At 44.9% G+C, this 12,462-nt stretch overlaps 1 protein-coding gene across 1 annotated transcript in view; it reads right to left on the bottom strand.

Moving 5' to 3' along the window:
* ccdc88ab (coiled-coil domain containing 88Ab) overlaps nt 1-12,462 on the bottom strand; it is a gene marked incomplete at both ends in the record, with an annotated part of 67,115 nt that overhangs the window by 18,909 nt on the left and 35,744 nt on the right. Inside the window, 10 exons of the mRNA XM_080016769.1 lie at nt 877-1,014; nt 2,557-2,735; nt 3,656-3,800; nt 4,581-4,727; nt 5,152-5,310; nt 6,402-6,483; nt 9,769-9,941; nt 10,863-11,003; nt 11,286-11,369; nt 11,882-11,940. Coding sequence (XP_079872895.1) covers nt 877-1,014; nt 2,557-2,735; nt 3,656-3,800; nt 4,581-4,727; nt 5,152-5,310; nt 6,402-6,483; nt 9,769-9,941; nt 10,863-11,003; nt 11,286-11,369; nt 11,882-11,940 — 1,307 coding nt within the window. The remainder of the gene's footprint in view (nt 1-876; nt 1,015-2,556; nt 2,736-3,655; nt 3,801-4,580; nt 4,728-5,151; nt 5,311-6,401; nt 6,484-9,768; nt 9,942-10,862; nt 11,004-11,285; nt 11,370-11,881; nt 11,941-12,462) is intronic.

The raw sequence follows: 12,462 nt of genomic DNA, 5'->3' as shown, positions 1-12,462 counted from the left end.
AATAAATATATAAAAATAGATTGAGTGCAATATTTAGGTATTTATTCCATATGTTTTAGCAGAGGGGACTTAATGCTAAAAAGCATACCCCAAGCACCTGCTGCTGTTCATTCATTAAAATTACCCCAAATGTGTGGGTTTTCACACCAACATCCTATAATCCATTAAAACCTAAAACTCCAGAGTTACAAACTTACAGAGAACATTACACAGTTTGCTATTAAAATGTATACATGCCTGTTTGTTTTTTGTTTCATTTTTCAAAATGTACCACAGGTTACTGTCATTGTATAATGCGCCCAGTGAAATGCAGGTTTACAGCCTATAATGCCATAAGGTGATCATTTAAACATTAGTCATTTGTCCTCATTCACCGAGGCCGGATTTCAAAAGCCAAACATTTGATCCAATCAAAGCTTTCCCGTTTGGGGTCTGACAGCTTTAAAGACCCTCCAGACAAACCGTCTAACGGCAGGAAGTAGGTCATACAGCGACTAACCATCCGTCGAGTCAATAAAACAGGCTTCCCAGTTCTCCTTGTTTGCTGTGTCACAGAGAGTTCAACCGCACATCGCACGCTCCGCGATGCGGAATACTCGGCCTAGACTTTGATTAATGAAACGGAATACGAATGAAAGGTTATTTTAAGATGGCGCGTGACAAGCGGTGTCACGGCTGCGAGCTTAAAGAGAGTCGGGAAAGATGGTCCTCGTACAGAGCTGTGAGGCGGATGTGGCGCCGACTGGGTTGACTTTCGCGTGGATACTTGACGTGTTTGCGATCCCCCTCAAGCATGCACGTATACATTTGGGAAGACATGTTGGGTCAGTGTGTGTGTGTGTGTGTGTGTGTGTGTGTGTGTGCGCGCACACGCACCTGTCTCTCGGAGTTCTCCCGGAGCGTCTCCAGAGTGTTCTCCAGAAGAGCCTTCTCCTTCATCAGGTCCGTGCTGAGCGACTCTGCGCTGCGAAGGGACTTTCTGTCCGTCGCCAACTCACTGTGTAGCTGCTCCAGCTGAGCACGCACACGCACACGCACACAGACGCACACACAAAAAATAATCCGCTCGGAAGTAAGTATGCCTATTATAACTTATAGTTAAGCAGTTTGTAGCACCAGATAAAAACTGTGCTTTGTAAATAAAACATCACTTAAATATTTGCTATTAAACATGTGGTAGTGGAAATGTTCCAAATTAAAGTTAAAAATGTTTAAAGCTGGGGCCACATTACCTGATTTGTTTCAATCGTGAAAGGATTTCGGAAAGACTAGTCCCGATAATATAAAACCTGTTTGACTGGTGACCTGGCTGACTGGGATCGTATTGAGACAGTGTCACACACGCACGCACGCACACGCACACACACACACACACACACACACACAAATGCAAAAGAACGGCTCATCACCCAGCGAGGCTCGGTTCCCTTCATTCCTACAAAAACATTGTTCAAGAGAAGTTCATAATTAAGAGGGACATGGCCATCCCAGGGAGTTAATTTTCCCACTTGGACACCTTGATTGATTGCACTCATTACCAAAACATTTCTATGTTGTCTTATCTCCTGTTTCTATTGAAAAGGATGCGTAGCCGCAGTTGAAAGAAAATAGATCTGACGTGGCCGGTGGAGCTCCGACAGTGGATTCAATAGGAACCAGCACTTGACCAATGCACCAATGCGTCCGGTGGACTTCTACCATGATATCATAATACAGTGGTTCACATGTGCGTATTGAACCGTAGGGGGCGTACCGAACTGTTCGATAACATACCGCGTATCGTTGCATCCCTAGTGTTTATATCTCTGCTGTAATTATAAACCCATGAAACGCCATTAATACTGAGAATAGGGCACCCCATTCTGTCAAAACAGCCGTGCACGCACACATATACCACCCCGCGCACACGCACACACACACACACACACACACACACACACACACACACACACACACACACAAAGTCAAAACAGCATCCATTGTTGAAGTCTGCCTGCTGCATTCACCTCCCAAACGTGTTAGACTCTGAGCCACCCAGCAATAAATTCCTTTTCCTAAGCTTCTCTCCGTGCCTTTGTGTGGGAGAAACACATTTTCATGCCTTTTTTTTTTTTTCTTATTTCAAGGGACACACAGAGAGCTTTAAGTTTCCCAAAATAGCTGAAAGGATGCACTTAGCGAGGGGCGTTCGGATGTGTCAAAGGCTGGCGAAGGAAATTCAAATGGGGCCTATCGGGATTTACAGCTTTGCTTTCACACTCCCATCCAGCTCGTTGCCTCTATCCTCTCTTTCTTTGGAGGGGTCCTTCCTCCAGTCCACTCAGTGAAAGTGTTCAAAAGTGCCAGAGTTGATCATGTTAGTGGAGGATGGGGCACAAATGCTAAGGGTGGTGGGACTGATTGGTTGTTCACAAGGCTGCAGAAACAAACAGCATTTGAAAACCTTGGTACGAACCCAACCAATCCATCTATCCTCCTAAAATCAACTAATAAAGCAGCCTTTAACCATTGGGACACGGTTCTAATGTTTAAAGTCTTAAGAGTTTCACTCCTTACTTTCTGGCTCAGTTTCTGGCTTTCCTGGCTGGCTCTGGCCAGTTTCCCTGAGGTATCGTGGCCGGCGGCGTCCCTGAGCTCCTCCACGGTCTTCAGCAGCGCCTGGTTGTCCTTCTCCAGTTTCAGCAGACGACTGGACGTCAGCTCGTTCACCTCCTCGCTCAGAGACTTCTGGGGGACTGGGGGTCAGCAAATGTTTAAAATGCAACCTTTTACATATTTAAGAATATAATCGCAATTTCATTTTGCATGTTGATTTTGTTGTCACTGCAGGTATAATTTATTGTATTAAAAAAATGTATGTATATTTTTGTCATTTGTTTTGTCATTTTTTTGTGCATTTTGAATGTATTTCACAATAAAAATAAAAGTAATTGTCTTGACATTTTAGTGATAATATTAGGTAATTATATATAATTCTGGCCAAGATAATCAGCACACGTCCATTTTATTGTACAAATGTACAAGAGAATACACTACACCGTAAAAAAAAAAAAAAGTATAAATGACAGTCAAGTCAATAAATGTCCCCAAATCCTTTAAAAGCTATTCAAAACAAACAGTTCTTACACTGGTTCTTTAGCCAGATCCCTGGCTAGTTAACCCTCTTAACTGCCTACAGTACATAATCCAAACTCACAGATTATCCTCCAGGAGCCACTGAATATTAATTACCGGAATAACCAAGTGGAAGGAAAGCCCGCGCCAAGCTGGCGGAGGCACAGGGGCCAGGGGGCTGTGGGCTGGGGACCAAGCCAAATCCATGGTCCACAATCTACACTGTCCCAAGCTGACACCCCAAACAAGCCATAGCTGGAATGACCTTTTTAATCCTCTTATTCATGATGTGTTATTTCCTACCTTCCTAAAACGACATAGCACTATCATTATAAAAATCCATATCATCCTTTCCAATTAGTTCTATCCCTCTTTTCTTCAGATGGTAAATAATTTTGTCCATTATATCTCGATGCAAAGTCATACGTTTTTTAGAATCCGGTCTTGGAACATCACTGTCGTCCGCTCTCACCATCGTCCTTTAGTAGTACCATCACTCAGGTCTTTGGCAAATCCGACCCGCCCAGCGTCACCCACTCACCGTCCGTCAGCTCGGGAGTCTTGGACAGCTGCTCCAGCTCCCAGCCCAGGTGCAGCGACTCGTCCATGCTCTGCTTCTGAGCCATCTCCAGCACCAGGTTCTCCTCCAGCAGCTCATCCATGCGCTTACGGTCCATATCCCTCTCCTAGACACGGGTTGACGGAAATAGGGGGCATACGTGTTCAAAACCAGTAAAAAAAACAAACAAACGGAAAAAGACATTGAATCCAAATCATTGGAACTGTTCCCCACTCCACTGATGAGCTGCCTATAACTCTCTCTTACTTGTCATCTCCATGTTTTTGGGGCAGACTTGGGCTTTACATTGGGGCGAAAAGAGGAATTACTTACCACAAAAACCACTATGGAATTTTACAGATATTTATACGACAACGACCATGATATCCGGTTAAATATTCAAAATCCCTTCAAGCTCACTTTTTTTCATAGATCATCGGGGTGGAGTAGCTCAAGGGGTAGAGTGGGTCGACTAAAAATCCAAAGGCTGCCGGTTCAATTCCCGGCTCCAACTGCCAGCGTGCTGTAGTGTCATTGGGCAAGACACTTCGCTCCTGATGGCTGTGTCCATCCGCATATGAATAATTGTAAGTCGCTTTGGACAAAAGTGTCTGCTAAGTGATACATATTACCATGATGAGATCACAATTCAAAATCTCATTTTGACTGTCTTTTCCACTCACAAGACACCCCCAATACGCAAAGGGGGAATACAATCTTCATTATCCGCCATGTCAGACTTGGCAAGTCGAGGCGGGTCTACCGTTATATCAACACCTCTGTTGGCTGCATGCTTTTCTTTCGCAGCTCCTATCGGTCACAAAAATCGCTTCCAAGATCCCCCAAATCCCCGACGCCACCCAGGCTTAAAGCGGCCGAACTGCAGAGCGTACAGACGGTGTCTCACCATCTCCAGGTCGTGGATCTTGGACTTGAGCTGCAGGCTCTCCTTCTCCAGGAGGTGCAGCTTGTCGGAGCGGTTGCGGTTGCCGTCCAGCTGCTCCTCCAGCATGGTCTTGGTCTCCAGGAGAACTTGGTTGTCCTCCTTCAGCTCCTACGCAGGGAGCATTGCGATGACCACAGCTGTTATTGCTCTCTAACTTACAAACTAAACAGGTTATGTAGCTTGCTCAAATTTGACCGACTTTAAAGACTTTTTTCATCGAAAGACAACGACGACCCTGGAAAAAGTGCCGTAAAAAAATGATCTACTGGTTCTGATGAAGGACCCATTGAAGCCTCGTGTGTCTCTTTTGGAATAATGGAACATGTTTTTAACTCCACCCGGGACTTTTTCATACACACAAACATACTCTCTACCGCAGGAATGTGAGTCTTGTATACGTATATTAAATAAACAAAGCGTGCCTTGTGTATTTTATGTGCGTCTGCTTGGGGCGAAAGAGTATATCGATACAGCTTATGCATGTTCGGTCGTACTCGAATATTAACGTGCAAGGGACGGGTTTTGCGTGTACCTCCACCCGCGCTTTGTAGAACTCAATATCGTTCAGCCGCTCCTTGTATCGGCTCAACTCGCTCTCCAGTTTGTCCACTCGAATGGCTTTCTCCCTCAGCACGTCCAGCTCGTCGCGGTACGCCCGCACCGACCGGGCGTCCGACATCAGCTGGTAGCTCTGTAGGGAGGAGGGGGCGTAGTACGGCAAACGGGGGAGGCAGGGGGGCGGGGAAAAAAAAGAATAAATAATAATGACGTTACCTTATCTTATCAGAGAAGACGAATACACACATAAACACACTCATATGACGCACGCACGCCCGCAGGCGCGCTCACGAGGGCCAACGCTAAGTCAAAAGATCAGGCAGTCCCTCACAGAACTGGATCGTCGCAGAGAGAGAGAGAGACTCGTGCAAACGGACACCGGACAAGGGTTTGAAAAACACAAACACATGTGTCAGCGGGTGTGAGGGTGAGCCAGCGGGTTTCATAAGGTCTGTAATCTCCTGGAGAAAATAGATGAGATGTGTCTCGCTGACTGACTCTGCCCTCTCTTATAAGGATATATGTACGTACAAATAGCCTATCCCGTAGTCATAACTCTATTCCCTTCACTTCTATTTTGTACCACCGCTTTGTATTATCTTATTGAGTCTTATTTTATTTTTATCTTATTTATATTATTCTATTCACTAACTGCATTACGTTTTAGGAATCAGTTAGTTTCAGTTAGTTGCTAGGTAGGAATTAGGTTAGCTATTATGTTTGGTTTAGTAACTATTGTGCATAATCTCCGGGTGTGTTGCAAAGACATTTCACTGCATATAAGTATGAACGTATGTATATGTATGTGACAAGATAATAATCTTGAATAAAAGCGGAATAGATAGAACTCAAAACCCCCCTGATTTATGGATGTTTGTTTGTCCTTGGGTGCGTGAGTGCACGCACATGCCAACAAAAAAAAAAGGTTTTCACTGCCTTTCAGATGGAAAAAACACACTTTGAATACAAATGTCTTCATACAAAACCCATACAACCAATTTCCTTAAGCCAGGCTGCCAGGCAGCAAAGCACTCTAAATCAAAAGCTGTGCGAGGGTGTTGCTAGGTTAAAGATAGCTCTAATAGCCCATAATGAGCTAAAACAATTAGCTAGCTGATTAAACCCCGGCAGTGCAACAGAAGGAAAATGCTGGATGCAAGAGTGCATTCAGAAAGTGTGTGCGCGCGCGTGTGTGTGTGTGTGTGTGTGTGTGTGCGTGGTCACCTCTTGTTGAAGCCTCTTGAGCTCCACTTCCATGTTTTCCAGCTCTTGTTTGGTGTCCAGCAGCTGCTCACTTTTCTCCTCTCTAAAAAAAAATAAATAAAATAAAATACATTTAGGAGAGCGGAAGGTCAGAGCCAAATGTAAGGAAAATGGAGGAAAAACGATTTGACAGCCTACTGCCTGTATTTCAAACATTTACAGCATTCAACAGCTAAATCAATAATAATTGAAAAAATAATACGCAAAAAATGTTTCTAAAAACGTGGACATTTTGGCATTCGTCGCTGCGGTGAGCGCAGAGCCCCGGGGGTGAAAACAAAACACAGGAGCCATAGTTCCACACCAGCACCGCTCTATCTCGCATTTAGTCGTTCGACAAAACCGTACAAAGCGTCTGGATGACATCATGACCTGAACTCTGCATGTACAAACAAGCTACTGGCCCAGTTAACTCAATTCCATTCAAGACCACTTGTGTTAAAGATATACCCCCTGATCTAATGTGACAAATAGATAATAAAAAACATTAAAGTAGATGCATTGACCGGAATGCAAAACATGGGGAATGTCATATATATATATATATATATATATATATATATATATATATATATATATATATATATATATATATATATATATATATTCATTCCCCATGCATTCCAGTCAATGCATCTACTTTAATAGTGTTATTATCTATTTGTCTTGTAGTAAACAGATGAGTCGCCATTGAAGTGGAATGGACAGAATGGATAGAAAGGACGATCACTCTTTAAAAAAAAAAAAATTATTTTAAAATTTTAAATCAAATCTTAAAACGCATGACGGGGTATCCCATAAGCTTTGACGAAAGATCAGGATGAATGAATCAAAATAACACGCAAGTTTGTTCATTTCATTCCGTTAATAAGTACAGTATAATTCACGGAACTCAATTGGAGGATTCCAACGTGAAGATTGCGAATCTGATGCCGCAGGGTGGTTCTCGGCAAGAAAACAAGTTCAACTTTTGTCCGAAAATAGACGAACCCCCCTCCAACTCCTGTCGTCAGTACACATCTCCAACCCACTAACCCACTTGATTCCCTTAAAGTCGCTAATCCTGTGATGCGCGTGCTGGCTGCGGGGGGTCACGCTGCCGACAGACCACATCTTTATATGTTCCTCGCTCTGAGCGCTCCTTGGAGAAAACAGCCGTTCGCACGGAACCTCAGGGTAATCAGAGTGACAAGTGGAGAAAAATAATGATAATAAAAACTGTATCGAAAGAGGTCAAAAGCAACCGAAGACGAATGGTGGAAGGACTCCTATATGCTGTAGGGCTCCTCTATCCAAGCGACCGTGTGATCAGTTGAAGGTAAACATGTATGTTAATCCGCAAACTGCCATGCGGCCTGCAGGCCTCCCAAAAAAGCCTCCCACCCTCCCCATCCTCCGGGTAGGAACCACCGTTACCCCAGATAACATCTGAGCTGCTTTGCATGCGCACGTGCGTGTGTGTGTGTATGTGTGTCTGTCTGTCTGTCTGTCTGTCTGTCTGTCTGTCTGTCTGTCTGTCTGTCTGTCTGTCTGTGTGTGTGTGTGTGTGTGTGTGTGTGCGTGCGCATGGAGACTACTTAGTTGAGCCCACAAATACACAAACGCACACCGACAGCAGCAGAAAATCAGCTGCAAAACCAAAAAAAGAAAAGAAAACCATACTCCGAACGCAACACACACGTGAACCAATTTGTTTATTTTGATTACCTGTGTTGTCATGTATTTAAACAAGTTTGAAGGAATTAGTTTGGATGCCGGAGAGAGAACGGCGGGCCTGCACTTGCACCGTGTGTGTGTGTGTGTGTGTGTGTGTGTGTGTGTGTCCCCGCACACGCCAGAGCTGCCAGTTCCGCTCACGTGCATCACAACGCTCTGAAGGGGAGAGAAAAAAAAAAAAAAAAAAGGAGCTGGCATTCCTGAGATGCTCCGCTGTTTGCGCCTCTCGCACACAGCGCTCGGCCGAACGTCAAGCGGCCGATTCTGATCGCAGCCCCCGCACGCGATGGGGAGACCCTCTCCTCCCTCTCTAGTCCTTTTTATTAGCTCCGCGCAGGGGGGCACAGCTTAGCCCGATTTCCACAAAATGGGTGGGGAGAGCATTTTTCATGGCGATCCCGCACCACAGCCACATTCAATAAGAGTGTTCCTAGAGCAGCATTATGGCGAATCCAGAAGGGCCTCATCCCAAGCCGTGTTTAGAATTTGTATTTAAAGGGTTAATGGTTCAAGAAAATGGTTCAAACACGCCGCTGATGAAAATCTGAATCCCACCCAGAGGGTGCCCTCATAAATATAACTGGGGCGCCGGTTCTGATGATACCATAATGGATGTGGAACAGCGAGCTGGTGGAAGGACCAGCCTGTCGTGTCCCGGTGTCTCAACAGGGGAGGTGTTCTGTCGGGTGGAGTCGGGTCAGAATTGACACGCTGTGTGTGTGTGTGAGTGTGTGTGTGTGTGTGTGTGTAAAGTTGTAAATTCACTATAGCTTTAAATAATAATAGCTTTAAAGGGCCTTTAATTTGGCTTTTCCTTATTTTTTGTCATAAATATAATGTCTCAATGTCGGATGTTCATATAAGTTTGTTCATATAAGGTTTGTCACAATGGCTCCAATGCATAATCGTGCACGATATTTTCGGCAAAAAAAAAAATGCAAAAATGTTTTGGGGACCACGGAGACCTACATTAACAGGTGTAAAAAGGAGCATAATAGGACCCCTTTCAAAGCGACATTAACAACAGACGCTGTGAGAACGCGCGCGCAAATGCACGCACGCACACGCACACACACACACACACACACACACACACACACACACACACACACACACACACACACACACACACACATGACAGAGAGGAGACCATCATATGACCAGAGCTCTTCAGTTTGGCTTTTCCCCTTTTTTATCACAGTCACATGGTTACCCCACTTTACAACAAAACAGAAACCATAGCAACATGTAAACACAGCTTTAGGAACGTCACATAAACAATCAAATAAAAAATCTCAGTAGCTTTTTGTCCGTTGTGATTTGTTTGTCCTTTGGTCAGTCTTGTGATGAATGCACAAGGACAACTGGAAAAAACTAATTTGTCCTCATTTACTAAAAAATGTCACAACTCAGGAAAGTGTATTTAAGAAAATGCAAATAATCCAAATTGTTTGAATCAGTTGAATCCACGTAACGCGGAAGCGAATGCCATTTTTACATTTTTCATGACAATTTCGTCATTGTTTTTTTCCCCAGATCGAACCTTGCCAGACCAATCCCCCCACCCCTCCTTTCACGGGAAACACAAGCAGAGTCTAAAAACGACACTCACAGCTCCTGCCGCAGACGCCTGATCTTGGCCTTGGCGTCGGCCAGCTCCACGGAGAGATGCTGCCTGCTCTCCGTCCTCCTCATGCTGGGGGAGTCGCCGGGAGACTGGACCGGACACTGAGCGAGTGGAGACAGCTGGACACAGTCCCTCTCCTGGGTCAGCTCCACTATGGTCTATGATGGATGGATGGACGGACGGACGGACGGAAGGATGGATGGATGGAAGGATGGATGGACGGACAGGGCACAGAGAAAACAAAGGAGAGAAATACAGATAGATAAAAAGCCCCGTACTGCATGACGACTTTCCTACATTGCAGGACATTATTCCGTGAAGCATCTGTCGGCTCGCCGTTTAGTAGAAACTAATACGGGTCACCGCCGCTGGGGCCTGAGACAATTATATCTATCAGCGCTAAATGCACACATTCGACGCCGGTCCCTGCTTGATTCCTCGCCAGCCAGGGTGAGACAGCTAACGCTTCAGGTTCTCATCAACAGGCACCAAAAAAATGTGTGTTTTTTTTCTGGTTTGAATATAGTACTCGTCGAAAACGGCATACGCAAAAAAAAATTAAAAATCCAGATCGAGCACACTGGCAATGGGACTACAATGGATAATACCCCCTCTCCGCACACAGAAACCATTCACCATCTACCAAGAGGAAATGGGACTTTAATTGAGCACGGCTGGAGCATCCATGATGCTCTAGAGGCTATTCCTACTCCCAGAGCACACCCACACACACACACACATTATCACCCCATCTTGGGCACGCGCGCGCGCGCACACACACACACACACACACACACACACACACACACACACACACACACACACACACACACACACACACACACACACACACACACACACACACACACACACACACTAGCAGATCTAACAGACAGTTTACAGTTTCTACCCTTCCTTCCTGAGGCAGCTCTCTTGTGGTAACAGTAAAAGAAGAAAAAGTTTCCACATTATATTTTTCCCCTGCATTTTTTAATTTTTATTTGGATAGACCAGCACATGTACAAAATACACACAAAGCACAAAATACTGCGCCCCGCCCCCCCGCTCCCAGAACGTACCTCGAGCTGGGTGTCGCGTTCGTCCACCAGACGTTTGAGATGAAAGGCCAGGTTCCTGGAGAGGTTGTCCAGGTCTTCAGCAGGCATCTCCCCTCCTTCCAACCACTGCAGGTCCACCACGTTCTCCTGGTTGTGGGTCACCTGCCACAATCACCACAGCAGCATCAACGTAAATGATTTATCTTTCTTAAGGTAGAAACTTAGTGGTTTATGTTTTTTTTGGAGGGGGTAAAATATGACTGAAGGATGTTTTTTTCATATGTTCAGATTTGGCTCCACAATTCATTTTAGTAGTTTCACGAATTAAAAAAAAAAAAAAAAAAAGGGACAGATCTTTGGTAAAAACCTGAACGGAACGACCGTGGACCCTTAAGTTGTCCTTACTGTGACTCATTTATTTGGACTGAAATTGTCTATAGTTACCTCTTGGATGTGGGAAGCTATGGCAGCTTTGGTGTCAAAATCCAGAATCTGAATCCGCTCGATATATTCTTCCTTTTGCTCACACTGCAAACAAACGGAACGGGAGGGTGTGCACAAACATTACAAAACCATTTAAAAGCGGAATGCGCTTTTACCATTATAAATGGACACAGCATGAAACATTTGTAAAATACAATTTAAATGCTCCTGTGTCGTTTCAAGGTACATCTAATAGACTATAACAATATAAAGGCACAAACAATATATATGTGCAGAAAAAAAACGAGGATCCAGAGTTGGTGGTGGAGTATTCATCACTGAGAATGAGTCACCGCCAGACACAAGGAGAGTTATTCACTTGAAGCTACTGTCTGTTCCTTGCCAAAACAACATTGATTGGACTGGATGAGTAAAGGCCGTCTGGGGGCTCTGTCACAGGGCTGAAACAAAACCACTGCATCCTGTATCACACACACCGTGTTGAGCCAGCACGCCAACGTGAACGCCTCACAAAGAAGCACAATGATGAATAATATAGTATGAAACCCAGTCTGAAATGTGTTGGGAGTTGATCGGTTTAAGGAAACGCCCTTTACCTGGACGGCACAGCCCAGCAGCAGCAGCAGGAATTTCTTCATCTCCTCCAGGCCTTGTTCTGTAGAGACATGAGACGTAGTTCGTTCGGGGCATATCGAGAACGACGAGTGAGAATAAACAACGCACAATAAACTGTGATCACTTCGGTCGCATATTGGATCCCATCCGTTACCGTTCTCACGTCAAAATATAGACTTTTCCCCATCCCACCAAAATCATTGGTGCCAACCTGCCCTCCTCCATCCAGGACTTGTACGTGCCCAGAGTGAGGAAACAGCAACGCCGAGCCATCGCACCCTAGATACATCCTGTTCCAGCCCTCCCCGCTCCCCGCCCCCAGTAGGCGCTACAGAACCCGGTACTCCAAAACAACCAGACATAAGAACAGCTTCTTCCCACAGGCTGTCACTCTCATGAAAACCAAAACAAGGTGTACATTGTATATGTGCATATTATGTCAAATCCATCTCATGTATATAAAGTTACCTGTTAATTATGTATTCCAGCATCTTTGCACCCTACACACAACCACACACCCCACACACCCACACACCCACACACACACACGTATCATGTAGTT

The sequence above is a fragment of the Zeus faber genome (genome assembly GCF_960531495.2).
Source record: "Zeus faber genome assembly, chromosome: 16".
Lineage (NCBI taxonomy): Eukaryota > Metazoa > Chordata > Actinopteri > Zeiformes > Zeidae > Zeus > Zeus faber.
Note: the sequence above shows the minus strand (reverse complement) of the source record. Positions and strands in the feature narration are given on the sequence as shown.